Source organism: Gorilla gorilla, chromosome 4 (genome assembly GCF_029281585.2).
Source record: "Gorilla gorilla gorilla isolate KB3781 chromosome 4, NHGRI_mGorGor1-v2.1_pri, whole genome shotgun sequence".
Taxonomy (NCBI): Eukaryota; Metazoa; Chordata; class Mammalia; order Primates; family Hominidae; genus Gorilla; species Gorilla gorilla.
Window position 1 is genome coordinate 153,980,890 of NC_073228.2, and position 21,361 is coordinate 154,002,250.

Below are 21,361 nucleotides of genomic sequence, written 5' to 3' on the forward strand. Positions count from 1 at the left end.
GCCTGTAATCCCAGCACTTTGGGAGGCCAAGGTGGGCGGATCACGAGGTCAGGAGTTCAAGACCGGCCTGGCCAATATGGTGAAATCCCATCTCTACTAAAAATACAAAAAATAGCTGGGCGTGGTGGTGGACTCCTGTCATCCCAGCTATTCGGGAGGCTGAGGCAGGAGAATTGTTTGAACCTGGGAGGCAGAGCTTGCAGTGAGCCGAGATCACACCACTGCACTCCAGCCTGGGCAACAGAGCCAGACTCCGTCTTAAAAAAAAAAAAAAACAAAAAAAAAACTTTGGATGCTTCCCCATGTTATCAGTAAAGGAAAAAGGCCAAACTCCTAAAACGGCACATAAGGCAGAGGCTTCATGACTCTACCTCTGCTTCCCTCTCCAACTTCGTCTCTCACCCCTTATCCATTCTCCCTTACCCTTACCCATCCTCGCCATGCCTTCCTCCTCAGGGTCCCAGACCAACATCCCTCTTCTCCTCCCTCCTCCTGCTCATCACACATCTCGGTCCTGGGAAGGAAGCCTGCATCTTCTAGGCAGCCATCGCTGGAGGCATGAAGGAGCCCTCTTGCAGCCATCCTAGGCCCTGTGTGCTGGTGCTCAGCTTCCCGCTCAGGCTTTAGTCACACAAAAGTGTCACATCTGCCTTGGCTCAGAGCTGGTCTTCCACTCAGGCTGTCCACACTGTCTGCCCAGATACCCACTTGCTCAGAGAATGTGTATGCATGTGTGGGAGCGTGGGTGAAATGAGGGGATGAAAGAAGCCCACCCATCCACCACAGGGCAGGGGACAGGAGGCAGCTCTAGACAGGCACGTGCCTGAACACACCCAGGGACCTGCATACACAGAGACCAAGACGCCTCACATGGCCTTTGGAGCCCTGCCTGCTCTAGATCTGCCGACCCCTGTAGCTCCATGCCATAGCACTTCCTTCCCCTTTATCTGCTGCCCTTCCAGCCCCTAAGTATCCACACACTCGATCCTCCAGCCAGATTGAGTTGAATTCTTTTCATTTCTAGGAACTCATTTTGCCTCTGGGCTTTTACACAGGCCCTCTGAGTGGGACACCATTCCTTACCAGGCTAACTTCTAGTCACTTTTTAGGTTTTCACCTAAAGGTTCCTTTTCTAGAATACTTTCCTGAATCCCATAGCTGGGCATGGGACCCCTTCTCCCTCCAGGCTTTGCCCCTAATGTGGTGATCCCAGAGGGAATTGCCAAGTTCCTTGTCTGCCTTCTCTCTCTGGACTATGGGTACTAGGAGGTCCAGGCAGGGCTGAGCCCTTTGACCTTTATACTTCATTGAGAAGTTGGGTCCTCATATTTATTGAATGAAGAAGAAAGGTGAATAAATGAAGCACACTCATACAGGTGCATGTATGCATAAGGATGGGCAGGTAGATACACAAAAGCATCAAGACACTGGTAGGCATTGTTCATATGCACAGAAATTACACACGTATGTGTACCTGCTAACAGATGTACATTGTACAGCAGGCACATGTGTATGGGAATTATGCTTGTACACTTTTCTAGAAAGGTGTGCTCCAATTATATGCTTACAGACATGCACTATGCCAGTTTGCACGCATGCAAAGGAATTGTACATGCATTGCTTGTACACATGTACAGGAATTGTGTACCCACAGGTACATGCATACAGACATACACTGTGGGGTTTAAACAGATGTCTGGGAATTAGGCATGCTCACGTACATGGCTTACAAACACGTGGTGGGTTTACACACATGGACAGGCATAGTGCACAGGTGTATGCTTATACACATACACTCTAGCTTTACAGGAGTGACTGGAGATTGGGCATTCTTCAGTAGACGATTTACATATCTACACACAGAGGATTTGCACCTATGTTCAAGGAACAGGCATGCTCATGTACATGGCTTACGACATACATATAGTATATGTACACCACACTGAAGGATATTCATATCCATGGCTTATAGACTTGTGTTTGTACACGTGTGTACCCATATTGTGTTTGCCAGAATGTGTTCCTATGCATGTACACAACAGGGTTTCACAATGCTCCTGTTTGCCCCTGGGCATGCTAACTCCTTTGGCCTGCTGTGGGTACATGGGCACATTACCAATTAGGCAGGGTTAAGGTAGGGATTGGGATCGTCAGGGGCCACCGAGGCTGGGGACTCACAGTGTGGCACCACGATGACCTCCTGCGTGTCCTGGCCCACAGCGTTGCGCAGCGTGCAGCGCACCGACAGTGGCCGATCCACGTGCTGCAGACGCAATGTGCTCACCACCTCAAACTCCTGCTCCTCCTCCCAGTACGTCACGTTAGTCTCCAGCTGGCTCTCCTCTTCGGAACTGTTCCCCAGCAGCGTGGGTGGCAGCTCGCGTGGACACCTGCCAGGAGAGCCGGTAGGGTTGGCTGCCAGCCCCTTCCCCTTGCAGACAGGGAAACTGAGGAGAAACTGGTGGAAGGAGGCAGGACGTGTCCAGTTCCTATGTCCCACTGCCTGTTTCCGAACGGGCTCCTCCTGTGCTCCCTCTACTGGTCAGCAGGGGGTGCTCCCATCCCAGAACTGACGACGCGGATTGCAAAATCCATTCTTATTTGACCCACGGGGTCATACAGCGTATCGGGTAGAGGCAGAACCTGCACTGAATCGTGCCTCTGTCCACTACATTAGAATCGACCTGGCCAGGAGTGCAGAACTGATCTACAGGGCGGGTGAGTTCTCTGGGGCTCAGACCCTGCACTTTGCTAGGCCAAACTGCCCAGGGGTAAAGGTAAGGAAAAGGGACCATTTAGGTCATACAGAGTAGGACCAAGGAGGTGGTGACCTGGCCTCCTAGGATGCAACTCTATGCCTGGAACAATATGCCAAGAAGAACGGGCGGGACTAGATAACCTTCACGAGCTTTTTCTAGCCAGCTGGGGGACACTGGGAGACTGAGGCCCGGGTCTGCTCACCTTTTGAGGTCTCTGCAGGCAGACCAGATGATGTTCGGCTGGGGCATGCCCCGGCCACGACAGCGGACTGTCTGTTCCCCACTGTCAGGGTGGCTCTCACTTAGCTCCAGCACTCGGACAGGGACTGCATGGAGAGAGCACTGAGTTAGGAGGCGGGAGGGTCAGGACAGTTAACAGGACAGGTCCTCAGGGGAGGACCTGGCCCAGAGTCTCTCTTGGGGGAGGAGGGCTGTAGACTGCAGGTGAACATTAAATACCAGGAATCAGTGTGAAAACCGATGGGTTCCCTTCTGAGTACTTCAAAGGGAACGCCTCAGCAGGGTGCTAGTCTGTCTTTAACACCTCTCTGAGACTTGCTAATCTTCCCTTTTAACAAAGAGAGGCTAGGCCTCAAGCTCAGAGCCCTGGGCCACCAAGCTCATGAAGCCAGCATTTAATAGCATTGTTTGGTCTTCTCTGAGTTTATTTTAGTGGTTGCTTTATATTTATGACATGTGATGTCGATTTTCCACCTACAATAGAGAGGTTACATTTTGTCTTACAAAATAAATTTGTTTTTAGAAAGTCAGTTAACAAAACATTAAGTCATTATCATGTCATTTCTCTGCTCAAAACCCTGCCATGGCTCTTCATTTCAGTCATAGTAAAAGCCAAAGTCTGCACCAGGCCCACAAAGACCTATGCGATTTGCCCTTCTCCCAGCCCCCACTGCCCTATCCCCGTTCTGACTTCATCTCCCACCACTCTCCCCAACAGCCCTGATCCAACCACACAAGCCTTTCAGTGATTGCTCTGGCCTTTGCACTGCCCGAGGTACCCTTTCCCCAAATATCCACTGAGCTAATGTCCTCACCTTCTTCAGGTCCTCATGCAAATGTCACTTCCTCAGCCCTGATCACTGTATCAAAAATGCAACTCTCACCATCACTCTGTGCCCAACACTCTCAACCTTCCCTACCCGGCCCCTGTTTTTCCTCTCCCGCAGTGTTAGTTACCTTCTAACCTATGTAATTTGCTAGGGTTTTCCTCCCTACTGTTAGTGTTTGTCTTCCCCTACTTGGATGCAAGCTGCACAAAGGCAGGGAGGGAAGTTCAAGAACCTTGAACAGACAGGCATATGGTAGTTGCTCAATAAATACCTATCGAGTTAATAGTACAGTATAAGTGGAATATGAGAAGGGAAAATCATGGCCTTGGTACCTAAGTGCCTGAAGTTTTGGAAACACCAATCTAGCCAGATGGCCTCCTTATACAGCTGGGGAAACTGAGGCCCAGAGGCCAGGTTCACACGGCAGTGGGTCAGTGGCCTAGAATCCATCTCCTGAGTTCCAGGCTCCCTCTCCCACTCCTCCCATGGGTGGGTGGACAGTGCAGGAAGGGAGAGGGAACAGGGGCAGGGAGGAGAAGGAGAAGGGACATGGCAAGGGGCGTGCTCATCACCATTGATCTGTAGCTGGAAGGAGAGCTGGACCTCAGCATCCTCATGGAAGGCCCGCATGGTGTAGTGGCCAGCCTCTGCCACCTTCACGCGAACGAGCGTCAGCTCTGACACATACCTGGGGAGCAGGAAAGGCAGCTGTCAGAGTCGGAAGGACTCTTACAGTTCTCCCCACCCTCCTGGTATAAAGAGGAACACGGCCCAGGGAGGGGAAGGGCTTGCCAAGGTCATCTCGGCATTGGTAGCAGAGCCGGGACTCAAACCAGGTCTCCTAAATCCTCACCCATAGGCAGTTCCCCTAGGCCAAGAGGGAGGGTTCAGATGAACTGTGGGTGGGGGTGGGGAGCATTGAAGGAAAGTCCTATTTCTCTCCCCTTCAGAAACGTGGACACTGCTCCATCCTAACCTACCACAGTCTCTGTCAGCCAGCAAATCTCCAGCCTCAGGGATACCACAGGCCATGAGTGGCCTGCCTGGCACCCTCTTCCCCAGTCATCTGCCCGTTTACTTCTTGGCTGCTACTGCTGGCCCCACCCATCACAAGGACAACTAAACATCTGGGTGATCATCTGACCGGCGTCTGTTTCCTCCGCTAGACTAGAAACTCTAGGAGGGATGAACTGTCAGCTCTGGTCGCTGCAGCATCCCCAGCACCTGGCACCTAATATGCTCTCAGAAAGCTGGGCCTAGGTTTGTGGCTGAAAGCCGAGGGCTGCCTGGCGGCGGCAAAGAAAAATAACTTCAAGAATGGGGTGGGAGAGCGAGCTGCTCACCGGGTCTCCGACACGTTGCGCGTGGACAGGGCGATTTCGCCAGCGCTGGAGTCGCCCAGGGTGCGGTTGTCTTTGAACCACAGGACAGTGGGCGGTGGGTAGGCCTCGAACACTACCTGCAGTGTCCGGCTCCGATGCAGCTCAGCAAATTGTAGTGTGCCCACCTCTCCCAGGAGCCGCACGTAGCCGCTCTCTGCAAGGGGTGACCGTCAGGGGCGGGGCCCTGGGGGCAGGGCACCAACTGAATCCCAAAGGAGGCCAGCCTGTGGGGTGGGGCTTCAGGCCTGGGGACCCTGCCGGCCATGGAGTTTCCGGAGCTGAGGTTGAAATTGGGCTGGGGACGGGGCCTGGAGAAGGGGCCAAATTTGGGGCTAATGTGGATGCTGGGGCCGGCTCCCAGGTTGGGACCAGAGTTGTACTAACAGTTCTCTGTTCTGGGTCAGTACTGTGGCTGATGCTGGGACTAGTGATAAGGTTGAACTAGTGATAAGGTTGAATTTGGGGATGGGGCTTCCCGGACCTGGGATGGCAGTTGGGCTTGGAAGTCAGGTTGGGGCTGGGGCTCTGGCTAGTCAGAAAGTCTAGGTTGAGATAGGGTTGGATTTGGGGCTGACACTACATTTTGGTTTGGGTTTATCCTGGAATTGGGGTTTTGGTTGGCACAGAGGCTAGCTAGGGTTGCACTGGAGTGTGGCTGACTATACCCCGGGGCTATGACAGGCACTGGGTCCAGCTCAGCCCTGATCACTGTATCAAAAATGCAACTCTCACCATCACTCTGCGCCCAGCAGAGTGGGTGAGGGTGGGGAGTGTTGAAGGAAATGGAGATTGGGCTGAGCCCAAGGCACACACCAACCACGGTGATGTTGATGGCCTTTTCATCCTGATGGTCATTCACACTCTCCGTCACATTGCAGGTGTAGGTCCCCGAGTCTTCTAACTCGGCACTGGGGATGTGCAGGATGGAGCGGATGTGGTAAGGCATATCCAAGAGGAAGTCGGTCACCGGCTCCACCAGCCGTCCACTCTGCAGCAACAGGTTGGGCAGGCCCCCCAAATCAGGAGGGGCCGGGGAGAAATCAGCCTGCAAGCCAGATATCCACCCGTTCCTGGCCCCTCCTCCGACCCCTGCCTGGCCCCACATTACTTCTTTGCGGGGGTATGTCCACTCGAAGTTGACCACCTCATTCCCGATCACAATGCACATGAGGGTGATGTTCTCACCCTGGCGGACCACAGTCTGCACTGCGTTCACAGAGACGTTGATGGATGACACTGGTAGAGAGAGATTGGCTTAGGTCTGGGGAAGTCACCACCAGCCACTAGCACTTCAGCTTGGGGATAGGGTAGGGGGCTAGAGAGGGAAAGGATGACTGATGTAGAAGATTCATTCATTGAACAAATATTTACTGAATACCTACTACATGCCAAGTACTATTCTGGACACTGGAGCAACAGTAGTGAACAAAGTGGACAAAATCTCTGTTCTTATGGAGCTGACGTTCTAGAAGGGATAACAGTCTGGAAATCAAAGTACCCTCTGGAGATCTATGTACAGGAGAAATGTATTGAGCACATACCATGTGCCAGGTACTCTCCATCTTTTATTTAATCTTCACAATTGATCCTATGAGGTAGGCAGCCATTGTTATCCCCACGTTACAAGAGGGGAAGCAGGCTCAGAGAGATTATGTGCTTTGTGTAAAGTCACTTAGGCAGGAAATAGCAAAGCTGGGATTTCGACCCAGCTGGCTCTGAAGCTCGTGCCCTCACCGACCATGTTACACAGGCCAGCTCTGCCACTATCGAATTCTGCGACAGGGGACAAACTCCATCCTCTCTCTGCACCTGAGTTTCCTCTTCTGTAACATGGGGAAAACACTATCTTCCTTCAAAGGCTGTGGTGAGAATCCACTGGGAAGTGGAGTCCCACACTTTGTAAACTGTAAAGGGCTATTCCTCTGCGGAGGATTATACTTGCCTCTGCTGAGCATCAGGCCAGAAAGGGGGCTCACCCTGGAGTCTGTAGACATAGTAGGCATCGGAATCCACCTCCCTGTCCCCAATGGTGGTTTTGCAGATGTAGCTTCTGTCCTCAAAGATACCAGAAAAGCCACGTTGGTGATCATAGGGGACAGGCAGTGCAATGTCCCCTTTCTTCTCGTGCAGTGTCACCACCAGCTGTGGGTCTGTTACTCGGCATGGAATGGTGATCTCAGTTATTTCCGTGAGAAAGATGAATAGTTCCTCGGCATCATTAGGGAGGAAGCCCACGGTGGGATCTGCCAGGAGTGGAGCCGTGAATGAATCAGGGGAACTGGGTTTCTGGCCATCCCCTGAATTGCTGTGTGGCAAGTCATTTGTCATCTCTGGCCCTTTGTCTCCCCATTACAGAATAGGGATGCTCCCAGAAGAGCATAAATCAAATGTTAGAGCTGGTCCCTTCCAGCTCTAATGTTTGATATTGACAGTGCCAGGGTAAGAAAGAAGGCAAGTCACAAGTTGAAATGCAGCTGATATCTGGAGCTTGGAGAATGGGGAAGAAGGGATGTGGGGTCAAGAGGGAGCAGATTGGAAGCAGCTGAGAATATAGAGTTCTTGGGAGGCAGGAATAGGGTGACTGGCAGGGAGCAGGCAGATCATCCAGACCAAGGAGTTGGGGCGAACACACTCCCCAACTGAGCCAGGCTGGTTCCATGATTGTCTGCTTTTCTAGGATGGCTGCATTTCACAATAAACTAAAGCACTCTCTGGACTTCCCCTGATGCCTCCAGTTGACAAGAGGGGTAAGGAGTGGGCACACAGGCTGGGAGCCCTTACCTGGCACAAAGATGTAGAGCCGTTTCCGCTCATCGGTCTCCAGTCCACGGGAGTCATTGTGGGTGCAAAAGTATTCTCCCGTGTCTAGCCCAGTGAGGTTGGTCAGTGTGAGCACGCTGGAGAAGGTGCCGTCCTGGGCCTTGGCCATTTCCTGTGGGGGCTCCTGGGACATCCGTTCCCATACCACCGGAGCTGAACCCAAGCAGGTCAGAACGAAGGTGCTGGAGACATTGAGGACAAGCTCTGGCCCCGGGGGTGTGACGACCAGGCCCTGAGAGATCTGTGGTTCCAGCAGTAACAGGAGGGGCAGCAACAGCAGCTCGCCTTTGGGAGAGGAGGTATCAGACATCAGGAAACAGGGGCTTCAGCACCTCTCCCAAGGCTGAGCCTGCGAGGAGGCCACGTATGCACAGCCCTCAGGTCCTTGAGGAGCACAGCTCCTTTATCCGACAGGCTGGGGCTCTCCAGCCATGGCTCTGAGGACCACTCTCCCAGCTCCAAAGCCCCAGGGATTCCTCCGGACTGCCTATGTCAGTCCCTTTAGACCCCAGCCTCTGAGTCCTTCAGCAGTGCCGTGTGAAGGCAGTAGGCACCAGAAGGGGCCAGGAAATCCTCGGGAAGCAATTCCCTGGCCTCCAGTTCCTGCATTGCTTCCCAGGTCACTTTCTGAGCCTCTTCCCTACAGCTCTCTGCCTCCTCCCCCGACTGCCCAGGTTCTGCCCAAGGCCCAGAGGTGGCTCTGGGTGGGAGAGAGATGAGAGGGAGGGGCTCAGGTAGCTCAGAGTGGGGCCAGAAAAGATGCTGAGGCCCTTTTGGGCTGGAGGGAACTGGGGTTGGGTGTGTGTGTGTGCCAAGTGATTGGTCCCCCTCCATGACATCCCCTGGAGAAGGATTTTTCAGGCCACGCCCTCCATGCCCCCTGGTGATACAGATCAGGAGGGGAGGTGGGCGGTCAGGCAGCCAGTCCATCTTATGGCCAGCTGCCGGGCAGGCTGCTGGCTGGTCATTAATTGCTGGGTCAGTCGCTCAGCCCCTGCAGAGCTGAAGACATGTTAACGGGCAGGAGTGAGGGGTGGAGTGTGCTGAGAAGCCCAGCAGGGACTTGGAAGCTCCCAGCCAATGAGGGGTCCAAGCCGAGTGCCACAGATCCACCAGACCGAGGACAGGAGGCCAGGGGTGTGTGCCAGAAGGTGGGATGGGGTCTGGAGGGCCAATCAAAGGATTTGAGCTGATGGTTCTGGACAAGCAGGGGCCCACTGACGCTTTCTGAGCTGAAGGGCTGGCAGCTGGAGGCCTCCACAGAGCCCACTGGAAATCCTGAAAACTAAAGCCAAAGAGCAGGGCAGTGTGCCTGGTGCTTCACGCCCTGCCGCCAGCACACATCACCCCTGCCAGCTCCAGGGTTCCACTCCGCAGCCCCCCGGGTCCCCTACCTTATCTCCCATCTACCCACCTTTGAGGGCCAGAGCTGGCATCACACCCGGAAGCCGCATGGTGTCCTGCAGAGTTAAACAGGAGTCAGGGCCCAGGGCAGGTGGAGGCAGCGACAGGGGCTATCTCACCACCTGGCTCCTGCAGAATGAGCCCCAGCTTGGGCCACCCAGCCTTCATGTCCGAGGGGCTGAAGTCAAAAGCCACCACGTCCCAAGCCTGAAAGGGCACTCATGACCACAGGCTGTCTCCTCTCCATCCCGGACTTAGCCTTGGGGTCCTGGCCTTTGCTTTGGCTCTGCTTGTGACTCTCACGTGGCCTCGGCTGCGTCCCCAGACTCTCTCCGGGCCTTAGTTTCCCCGTCTGTACAGTGAGTTGGGGGAAGTTGGGCTGGATGGTGTCCAGTAGCCTACCAGCTCTGACAGCCTGTCCTCCGGGTGACAGTTCCAATACCAGGCTCTTATCTGCCAGGACAAATATTTGGGAAAGTGTGATGAAAGGCATGGGAGGAGGAGGGGGAAGGCCAGAACCCAGAGAACTCCCGCAGCTCCACAAGCACAACAGGAAATGGAGGAGGCTGTGGGCTGTGGGAAGGGAAGCGGGGGAGCCGGGGCTGTGGAATGTGGGAGGTGGGCCTGGACACCTTTAGTCAGCCCAGAGCATACAGGGAGGCCCAGGGGACAGCAGCTAGGGGCTGGGCCCAGGAGAGGTCCCATCGAGCAGCCAGGCCTCACAGGTCCTTGGAGACCAGTGAAGCCAGGCTCCCCACCCCCACCCCCAGGGTGCAGATGGGGAAACTGAGGCTCTGAGAAGGTGAGAAGTTTACCCAAGATTCCACAGCAGAGCCTGTCTGAGAGGGAGACAGAGAGAAAGAGACCTGGAATGATAGAAGTAGAAAGAGACAAAGACACAGAGACAGAGAGGAGGTGCCCAGAGAGACAGCACCCGAGGCACTAAGAGACAGAAGCAAGGACAAAGACAGAGACAGAAGCAAGGACAAAGACAGAGACAGAAGCAAGGACAAAGACAGAGACAGACTGAATGGGGTGGCCCTTGCTCTCCTCTATCTTGGAAGACACACCTCAGGTCCCAGGAGACCACCAGGAGCCAGGTATGCCAAGAGTCTGCCTGCAGCATTGGCAGGAAGGACGCCAGAGGACAGGGGTCGCAGAGCATGAGCTTTGGGAGGTGATGGCATGATGAGGCAACAAGGAGCCTCCTCTGGCTGTGGGGCTGCCCAGCCTGGCCTGCCTCTGAAGGCCATGCCCAGCTTGCCCCTACCTCCCCATCTCACCCCTTTTAGTTTTCAGTTTAGGGCTGCAGACCGGGTTCAGGCCCCAGCATGCCACCTCTTGTGCCATCGCTCTGCCTGTGGCCTAAGTCCCCAGCTCTGGAAGTGGATGATGGTGAGTACCTCACCTACCAGGGCTGCATTCACATGTCAGGGGTGGGACAGAAGCAAGGCTCCTCCCGCCTATGGACCCCCAATCTTAGCTCTGCCCAACACCCCAAGAAACAGTCTGAGCAAATCAGCTCTTCTCCTCCCTCCTCCCTTTCAGACTGCCTGCCTGAAGGTCTCCTCGTTTCTTCCTCTCCCCTCTCTGAACTGCTCCTGACTCAAAGCCCAGCCCTTCTGACGCCCCCTCCAGCCTCTGCTCCCCACCATTCCTCTGCCCCAGCCCCTCCAGCTGGATGCCAGGCCTCCTTGGTCAGGAGGCAGCAGCGCCAAGGCGGAGCCAGCAGCCCCCACAGAGGCCCATCTGCCCCTCCGTCGGTGCCCCTCTGGCTGCCCCCTTCCTGTAGAGATCTCAGCCAAAGAAAATCATTAGCAGAGGCTGGGGGAGGGGGTCACTTCAGCTTCCCTGCCCCTCCTCTCCCAGTCTCCCTGGCTGGCCACACTGTTTATTATTCTAAAGGAGGAATTTGGCCGGCTGGCCAGGAGAAGGGAGGTCACTGCAGCAGGGCTGGCCTGGCTCTGGAAGGCTGGGCTGGCTATGTGGGCTGGGCCCTCATGGCATGCAGCCCCCGACCCTCCTCCCATGTGGCACTCCATCCTCTCCCCTTCAGGCTCTCTTCTGCTGGGCCTGGGGCTGGGGGTGGCTTAGAGACTCTGAGCTAGGAGGTATGCTTTTTGAATGGGCAGCAGAGGCCCAGAGAAGGACAGAAGCATGCCCCAGTCACACAGCAAAAAGGCAGATTCAAGCTGTGGGGAGAGGACAGGCAGGCAGTGTGGATGCCGTAGGGAGGGTGTAGGCACCCCAGGGATCTCGGACTGGCTTCACTATGAATAGAGCAATCAGCTCCCCTCATAAGCACCCTGGGACCCACTGTGAGACTGAGCGAGTCTCCAGCCTCTCTGAACTCTGCATCCCCATCCATATAGAGAGGTTGGCAGGTGTCGTCTCAAAGAGCTGTCCCTATAGTGAAGCTCTGCCTTTCTGACAGGCCAAAGAGAAGATTCTAGTCACCACGAATCTTACCAGGGTGTTTTGAGGAGGTGGGGGCTAGTAAGCAGGAGGGGGCTACATTCCTGAGGCTAGAGTCACATAAGAATCCACCAGCCATCTCGCTCCACGAAAGGAATTTCCATGACTATTCAGCCACAGACTTGCTCTGCGGGCTTTGACAAGTTGTTTCCCTCTCTGGGCCTCAGTTTCCCCATCTATACAATTAAGAGTTAGGCAACAGGCTGGGCACGGTGGCTCACGCCTGTAATCCCAGCACTTTGGGAAGCCGAGGCAGGCGGATCACGAGGTTGAGAGATCGAGACCAACCTAGCCAACATGGTGAAACCCCGTCTCTACTAAAAATACAAAAATTAGCTGGGCATGGTGGCAAGTGCCTGTAGTCCCAGCTGCTCAGGAGGCCGAGGCAGGAGAATCGCTTGAACCCAGGAGGCGGAGGTTGCAGTGAGCTGAGATCACACCACTACACTCCAGCCTGGTGACAGAGTGAGAATCTGTCTCAAAAAAAAAAAAAAAAGTTAGACAACAGTGTTTCAACAGTGTTTCAGGGGACTTTCCGCTGGTGACGTGGAACCCCAGGAGGTGGCAAGGAAAGAGTGGTAGGGACAAGAGGCTGGAGGGCCAGGGAGGGCAGAGTAGGGCTTAGGGCACCCAGACATGACTTCCCAGGCCATCCTGGATGACTCCCTGATACCCGACATTGTCCACCCAATGCGTTAGGCCTCTTTGTGCTTCCCAGAGGCTGTTCTGGTTCCAGCCAATCCCAGGGAGGCCCAGGCAGCTGACTTGGTGGTAGTGGGCTTGCCTGTGACAACTTCCCCTCTTTAGGAGGACTGTACTCTAGGGAAGGGCCACCTAGGACAACCTGGATGTCACAGTCAGAGAGCAGGCACTCCCCCTATCTGCTGTACTCTCCTGCCCAGGGAGGCCTCTAGAGCAGAGAGAGGGAGGGCACCCCTAGGTGTCCCCCTTTTGCCCATGAAGAGAGTGCTATGTGCCAGGAACCCCTCCTGATTCCTCCTATTCTGGCCAGGTTGTAGGCTCAGAGGCCCAAAGTGGAGATCATGCCCAGCTCCTCACGTGACTCAGAGGGACCCCTTAGGGGAGCAGAGTGAGGACCCCAAGTCCGGGGCACAGAGTGGAACCCCAAGTTCAGGGGAGAGGAGTGGGGGGCCCCAAGTCTAGGGGAGCGGAGTAAGGACCCCAAGTCCAGGGGAGCAGACTGGGAACTCCAAGTCAAAAGGAAGCAGAGTGGGGACCCCAAGTCCAAAGGAGCAGAGTAAGGACCCCAAGCCCCGGGGAGAGGAGTGGGTGCCCCAAGTCCAGGAGAGCAAGCATGCTTGGGGAGTCATTCTCAGAGGCCCAGACTTCCCTCCTCCCAGCACGTACAATTCTCCACTCCTTTCCCACCGCCTTAATCTAAATAAATCCAGCCCATCTTGGCCACATCCGCCAGCAACAGCTTCCCTCCCTCAGGGTCCTGAGGCTCCCACGACACAGGCAGGCCAGGGAGGGGGCCCTGCATTGCTGCGGGGGTTGATGGGGGGAGCCTGCACATGGTCAGCACATACACACAGCACAGATGCACAGATGCCTGCCTATGCACTTCCTCGCACGCTCCTCTGAAACACATACGTATGCAACAGGCCATGTGGGTGCCAAGCCCTCATGCAGGTACTAAACATGTACACACCCACACGAAACACATGTGCGCAGCTCCCACTGTGCCCAGCACCCGTGGAGATGCACCCGTATGCAACAGTTCACATGTGTATGCAGCACATACAACATGCACAGAACATGTGCACATAGAACCCCAAATTCACCTGAACACACAGCCATATGCATGAACAGACAAGCCAGAAAGCCCGTGTTACTGCACCAGGAACCATTCTGAGCATTTGGCACGTATTGGCTCACTTGATTCTCCATCAACTCTATGAGGTAGATACAGTGATCATTTCCATTTTACAGTGGGGAAACTGAGGCAGAGAGCATTTAATAACTGGGCTAGGAACACAGAGCCAGAAGGGGTAGAGCAGAGATTAAAGTGAAGTGGTGTGACTCTGTGTTCTATGCCACCAGCTCCACCGCTTCTCTGACCAATGTGCATGTTTGGTTGGGTCTGGGGAGAAGGCAGTGGGGACTGATAAAAACAGACGGATTTGAGAGTTACTTAGCTGAGAATCGACAGGACTGGGTGACTTAATATTGAGGGGCTGGAGAGGGAGGTATGCACCTCTGTGTCTGGCTTGGAATACTGGGAGGCAGAAGTGTGTGTGTGTGTGTGTGTGTGTGTGTACACGCGCACATGCTGAGGGGACGATGCCATTTTCTGAGATGAGAATGAGGTCAAAGAGCAGGAGTGAGAGCTGCAACTGAGCAGGTTTAGGATAGGGAGGGTCTGTGGGCACTGAGGGGACAGTGGGATGTTCAGTCTGGAGGCCAGGAACAGGCCGGGTAGAAACAGCAGTGAGATGAGAGAGAGAGGGCCGTGCTGCAGGGAGAGGGGGGTGCTGGGGGCAGGCAGTGTCAGGCCTGGGATGCTCTGAATAAACCAAATGCCTGAGGGAGGAGGAGGCCTGGCCATGGGGTTATGGGGTCAGAGTCTTGGAATGTCAGCAGGCCAGAGCCCTCAGGGATCATCTATCTAATCTAACTGCCTTCCTGTGCTCCATTGTGCTCTTGGGGAAACTGAGGCTTAGGGAAGGAAAGCAAGAGGGCCCATTGTTTTGGCCTAGACAAGATGGGTTCGGGTGGTCAGTGGGGCTGAAGCTCACCTGCCCGCGCAGCTCCCCGCCTCCAGCCCCTGCTAAGATGTGAGGCTGGTGGCTCAAGGCCCCAGGCTTCAGGCTATAGCTGCCCCTGCCCTCTCCACAGCACACCTCTGTCCTGCCACACATTGACCTTTGTTTCAAAGTCACATTCTCTGCACGAGCCCAGCCAGGCAGGGATTGGCGACTGAGACTCAGAGGAGGTAATTTGCTAAGTTGTTGGGAGAAGTGAGCCACAGACTCCAGGCTCCTGACCCAGTCCAGTCTTCTGTTCTCCGTACCGGGGCACTTTACAGGCCTGGGACAGACTTTGGAGAGGGGTTGGGGTGGGAAGTAAGAAGACCTGGCTCTAGTCCCAGCTGTGACACCCACTTATAGGATAGTGGCCCCCCCTATCTGCAGGGAATACATTCCAAGGCCCCAGTAGATGCCTGAAACTGTGGATAAAACCAAACCCCATACATACTATGTTCTTTTCCCTACAAATACATACCTATTATAAAGTTTTATTTATAAATAAGGCACAGTAAGAGATGAACAACAATAATAGTAAAATAATAAAATAGAACAATGATAAAAATATACTGTAATAAAAGTCATGTGACTGTGTTCTCTCTCTTAAAATATCTTACTGTATCGTTCACTCTTCTTGTGAAGACGTGGAATGACACGGTGCCTACGTGATAAGAGGAAGTGAGGTGATGGCGTAAGCATTGTGAAGTAGCGTTAGGCTACTACTGACCTCCAGACATTATCAGAAGGATCAGGTCATCTGCTCCAAGTGATCCTGGACCACCGAGCCATGATAGTGTTGATGGCTGGATGTCAGAAGTGGACTTTGTTGATGACTAACAGGTGGGTAGCGTATATGGACAAAGGGATGATTCACTCCTGGGCGGGACAGACAGGACAGTGCAAGATTTCATCACACTACTCAGAACAGCACAAAATTTAAAGCTTGTAAGTTGTTTATTTATGGAATTTTCCATTTAATGTTTTTGGACCACAGTTGATCTGGGGTAACTGAAACTTCAGAAAGTGAAACTGCAGCTAAGGGTGACTACTGTACAGTCCTGACCCTCTCTGAGCCTCAGTTTCCTTATCTGTGCAAAAGGGTGGGCAAGACTGTCTTGGGAGCACTTTCAGGGCTGACATGCTGTGGCCCTCAGGGCTCCACTCTGGGAAGGCAGCTGTGCTGAGCTGGAATGCTGGGCTCGGGGTGGGGGTGCTGGGGAGGGACCCATGTCATGACTCAGCTCAGAGAAGGCTGCCAGTTCCAGGCCTGGGAGTCTGTGGGGGCAAGAGGCATCTGGAGCCAGGGATGAAGTCCTCCCGCCAGCAGCTAAAGAGTAGGAAAGGGATAGCAGCACAGCCTGGGCCTGGCGGCAAGTCTGGTCCATGTGGCTGTCCCCAAGCAGGCTGAGATGTGGGTGTGATTGGGTCATGTGATCAGGGAGCCCCATCCTGGGAGCCAGAGAAGAGAGCAGGATCGGAGGGTGAGGAGACAGTTACAGGTGGAGGGGAGAAACTGGGGAACTGGCCGAGGCTCCCACCGGCCCCCTTCAATCCTATGCTCGCTCCACTTCCAGTTGTTGGAGAAGGCTCAGTGCTCCACCCCTGCACCACGAACCTCCCCACCAGCCTCGGGATCACTCTAAGGGCTACAGAAAGAAAGCAGCCCAGCGCAGGCCACTCGGTGTTGGAGCCATTCTCTGTGCCATGCTGCTTCTAGGCCCGGGGTCCTCTTTATGTTTCTCCAGGTACCTACAAAGTGCCCTGAACAAAGCAGCAGAAATCGACTAAGATGGGGCCTGGCGTGTGCTCCCGCTGCTCTGGAAGTCCAAACTGGATAGAAGAATAGCGCTGGTTCCCTGGAAGGCTGCTAAGCCCCCTGCACCCACCCCTCCAGCACAGGCTCGGCTGCCTCTGGCTGTCCCACCGCCAATCTCCTCACCTCCAATCTGTCCCCTCCACCTGTTCTCACACCCCAGCCAGAGGGACCTTTCTGAAATACCTATGTGACCTCTCCGGCCCTCCTCTGTTCTCCATCCCCCTCAGGCAAAGGCTGGCTTCTCTGCCCAGCCTTTCAGAATCTTCCGGCCCCGGCCCTGACAGCTCCCTCACAACTGAGGGAGGAAGGCGGCTGCCCCTCCAGCTCCCCAGGGCCCAAGCCAGGCCCTCACACTCGTCACTCACTGTGTGCTCCTCTCCCCATGAGGCCTCCCCAGGGAACACAATGGAAAGAAATGACCTATTTTCTGGAAGTCCAAAATAAGATGAAACATCTGTCTGGAATGGAGCCAGGCTGATAAAGAACGGGCTGATCTCCCCAGCCCGAGCCCCGCTCTCCTGCAGCAAACACCCCCTCACCCATTAGAGTGCGTGTGCTTGGGGGTGGGGGCAGCGATGCGGCTGGCTACTTGGAACAGTGCGTGGGAAAGCGCTCAGTGTGTGCCTCACGGCTGCTGGGGGGCCCAAGGGAGGGGGCCTGGGTCCCCAGGAAGGCTGGGAAGCAGCCTGAGAAGGAGGTCAGTGAGGGAGGGAGGCCTGCTGCACACCCCTGCCCACCGGCTGCAGAGCAAGCACTTCCTGCCTCCTGCGGTGCCTTGAGGGTTACCCCCAGGGCCCTGTGGATTCCTGGCCCAGAGTCCCCCCACCCACCCCGGCCCCATCTGGGCCTCCAACAGCCTTAAAAATAACAATAATAATAATAGCTACCTCTGATTTAGTACAGTTGACCCTTGAACTACACAGGTTTGAACTGTGCAGGTCCACTAACACGTGAATGTTTCACACATGTGAAACATCCACCTCCTTCCCACCCTTCCACTCCTCCACCTCTTCCACCTCTGCCACCCCTGAAAGCAAGGCCAACCCTTCCTCTTCCTCCTCCTTCCCAGTCTACTTAACGTGCAGACAAGGGTGAAGACTTTTTCAGTGATCTACTTCCACTTAATATAAACTGAATGTATTTTCTCTTCCTTGTGATTTTCTTTCATCTAGCTTACTTTATTGTAAGAACATAGTATATAATATACATAACAGACAAAATATGTGTTAATTGACTTTACGTTATCAGTAAGGCCCACAGTAGGCTGGCTATTAGCAGTTAAGTTTTTGGGGAGTCAAAAGCTATACATGAATTTTCGACTTTGCAGTTGGTGGCTGTCCCCAGCCCCCTCATTGTTCAAGGGTCTGCTGTACTTATCACCCACTATCCATGCTAAGCTCCTTATATGAATGATCTCACCAAGTCCTCAGAACAATCCCATGACATCAGTACTGCTTCCTCATTTTACAGATGTGGAAACTGAGGCACAGACTGTTTACATTGTTTGCCCAACAGCTTGCCAGTGGTGTCTCCAGTGTTTAATACTGGGCAGACAGGCTCCAGAGCACACAGCCCAATGCCCATGAGACAGCCCCTCTGTGGCAGGAGGCAAAGATAAGGAGCCCCGCAAAAAGGACAGCCCAGTACCTGGCACAGAACAAGCTCAAATAAAAAAAAAATAAAAGTTAATTAGCCGGGCGTGGTGGAGGGCGCCTGTAATCCCAGCTTCTCGGGAGGCTGAGGCAGGAGAATTGCTTGAACCCGAGATCGCGCCACTGCACTCCAGCCTGGGCAACAAGAGTGAAACTCCGTCTCAAAAAAATAAATTAAAAAATAAGGTCGTCAGCCTTATCTTTTCGCCTTCTTTGTCCCAGCTTCTCCTTTCACTCTTTCATGCTGTCTTTTGAGCTGGGTAAAGCTGAAGCTGACAGTTGGAGTGGGAAACAGTCACTCCATTTTTCACAGAGCCCTACAATCTTAGTACATTCCCCCTATTCACATCTCCCCCACCTTCTCTGCAATTGCACACCTCCCATGACAGGGCTCTCACCACCTCACCTGTGGCCCATTTCATTCTTAGCCAGCTTAGAATCTTCAGAGGGCAGACTATTGAGAATTGTTAATTACACTGAGTACAGTTTATCTCACTGCATTCTCTGCTTATTGGTCTTGCTTCTATCCACCAACCACCCTCTCCCCAAATACAGGACATCTTTCTAGTTATTGTTCTGATCCCCCCCAATCTGGAAACAAACAAAAAGCCCCTACTAATTTAGAGCCAGGCACTCTGCTAAATGAGATGATCTGGAGATTTTGTTTCATCCTCACGACCACCCTGTGAGGGGGGTACACTCATTATTCCCATTTTACAGAGGAGAATACTGAGTCTCAGAGACTTTTGGTAACTTTCCCAAGGTCACACAATAAGTAAGATGCAAAGGAACGGGAATGCAAACTCAGGCCGGCCTGACTCCAAAGCCTATATTCTTTCTTTTTTTAGAGACAGGGTCTCGCTCTGTTGCCCAAGCTGGAGTACAGTGGTGTGGTGGCATGATCATAGCTCACAGCTCACTATAGCCTCAAACTCCTGGGCTCAAGTGATCCTCCCACCTCAGCCTCCTGAGTAGCTGGGACTACAGGTCCGCATCACCACGACTGCCAAAACCTGAATTCTTGCCCGTCATGCCAGACTGTCTGTCTCCTGACCAGAAACAGTTCTGTCCATCTGTCCACAGAGAAACGTTCTCCCTCTAATGGCGTCCACACGGAATCCAGGATCTCAGGGATGAGAAGATCCTCAGGGATCTGGGTCCCGCCTCTGCTCTGACTGAGGGGCAGTGTATGCGGGGGGCCTGCCCCGGGTCACCAATAATTTTAAAGTCGAGCTAGGGATAGAACCCAGGACTAGGGATAGAACTCCACAACTTCGCTGCAGAGGCTGAGGGTGAGCACACAAGGCTGAGGAGAGAGTTTTTGCTTAGGAAAGCCAGGGTCTGGCAGGGGCAGTGCTCCCGCGGGATACAGCATCCAGGCAATCAGCCCAGGTGTGTGGCCGGCTCTGCCACAGGCCTGCTGTGCTCAGGGTCCAGGCCTGCCCCTGTGGGGGCCCCAGCACCCCCTTCCACTGTTTGCAGAGGGCCAGGGCCTCTGTAGCTGCAGAGTTCCAGGCCTCCACCATCCTGCGGCTGCCCTCCCCACCCCCACCCCCCAGAGCCTCATCTCCGGCCGGTGCCATGGCAACAGAGAGTGCCAGGCCCTGGCAGCCAAAGGAGCCCCTGAGAGGGGTCCCAGGCTGAGACTGAGGAGGGGGGTGCGGCAGGCGCAGACAAGCAAACCTTCTGTTCCCCGGGCTGCTGCCAGCCCGGAGCAGCCATGGGCTGGGGTGGGGGCCGCAAATAGAATGGGTTCTCAGAGCCAAGTGGGCAGGGGACAGGCAGGCCTTGGGCCATTCACACTGACCCACCAGCACACAGCCTTCCCCGACAGGCTCAGGGCCTGTAAATAGGGGAGGGGTAGCTAGCTAATGAGTAAACCCTTCACTTATCAGTGCCAATTACCAAACATTGAGATTCCCCTCAGAGCCCTCCTGGGCGGCAGAGCAGGAGGGCAGAGAACCTCCATGTTTCACTGACCCTCTCACTGTCTCAGCATCTGTCCTCCCACCCCTGTCTTCGGTCATTCACTTAACCACCCCTCTGTGCCTCAGTTTTCTCATCTGTAGATTGAGGCTCATCACTAGGTTGTCAGGGCTATTGAAGGAGTTAACACAAGCAAAATGCTTAGAATAGGGCCTGGCACACAGCCCTCTGCAAAGTTGGTGGCCACATTATTATTATTCATTCACTCGAGGGAGAAGAAGTCACTCACTCACTCGGCCTTGCGCGCACAGCCAAGACTCCACGGGACTAGGCTTCTCAGCAAAGGGATGCGTGTGATAAATGAGACGGTGCAAGAAGGCCTCTCCCAAAAGACGCTCCTCAGGAAGAGGTAGCTGCTGATTATTGGTACAATCAGTAGCAACAGCCCTTTTCAGTGTCCTGAGGCTCAGTGAGGAGTGTCTCATCCTAGCACACTCGGGGATTCGGTGGCCAACCTAAGGCCAGACCCATCTAATCACCACTGTCTGTCAATTACTTCTTTCCTGAACTTTTGTCTTAGTCCTTTAATATGACTTCCCACAAATCAGGATACCTACCTAACAACGATCTGGACTCTCTCCAAATTCCTAACATGGAATTAGGCCTACAGTAGGTGCTCAGTAAATGCTTACACGATATGAGAGATTAAATGGCTCTGTAGGGTCAGCTCTTCAGTCCTGGGCCCTCGGCCGTCTCCTAATAACACAGGGATTCACTAGGCTAGGGAACTGGCATGGATAGGCAATGGTGACTCTTTCCTTCCAGGGAGGTGATGGAGATGAGCTGGTGAGGGCAGAACAGACATATGGCACTCTGAAGCCAACAGGCTGCGCCTGATGCCATCCAGGGCAGGGATGGGAGCCCCGCCAGGCTGGGAGCAGTGGTTCCAGCTGGAAGCCACTTATTCCTGGGTCCAAGCCCCAGTTCTCTGAGTTTAACTTATCTGAGTCCCAATTTCCTGGGAAATGGCATGGGAGACCTCCTTTTCCATTTCTGGGAGGGCCAGAGATGATGACGCACAGCACTTGGCACATCATAGGTGCCCAGTAAATGGTAACTAATAACAGTATATGATTACTCCAGTGGGGAGAGCGGGTATGGCTTCCTGAGGGAGGTGGCCTTGAGCTAGGCCTCCAGGGTTTCTTGAGTTTTTTGGCAGATGATGCCAGGGAAAGGTATGGCCAGGGCTCTGTGAGAGATGAAAGGCATCTGGGAGAAATGGCAGGGAG

General features: G+C 54.1%; 1 protein-coding gene across 19 annotated transcripts in view; it reads right to left on the bottom strand.

The window, feature by feature from the left end:
- The window catches only part of PDGFRB (platelet derived growth factor receptor beta), a 42,219-nt gene that overhangs the window by 13,676 nt on the left and 7,182 nt on the right, over window positions 1–21,361 (bottom strand). For 7 of the 19 annotated variants that reach the window (XM_004042801.5, XM_055386199.2, XM_063706869.1 and 4 more), the window contains 9 exons: window positions 9,446–9,491; window positions 7,993–8,316; window positions 7,188–7,454; window positions 6,320–6,447; window positions 6,025–6,199; window positions 5,173–5,365; window positions 4,402–4,517; window positions 2,962–3,085; window positions 2,179–2,390 (listed from right to left, as the gene is read on the bottom strand). In XM_004042801.5, the coding sequence (XP_004042849.3) occupies window positions 2,179–2,390; window positions 2,962–3,085; window positions 4,402–4,517; window positions 5,173–5,365; window positions 6,025–6,199; window positions 6,320–6,447; window positions 7,188–7,454; window positions 7,993–8,316; window positions 9,446–9,485 (1,579 nt within the window). In that variant the 5' untranslated portion in view covers window positions 9,486–9,491. Of the gene's footprint in view, window positions 1–2,178; window positions 2,391–2,961; window positions 3,086–4,401; window positions 4,518–5,172; window positions 5,366–6,024; window positions 6,200–6,319; window positions 6,448–7,153; window positions 7,455–7,992; window positions 8,317–9,445; window positions 9,889–15,405; window positions 15,555–21,361 lie in introns of those variants that run through there. The other 12 variants (XM_063706864.1, XM_019027188.4, XM_063706865.1 and 9 more) reach the window with 6 other exon arrangements.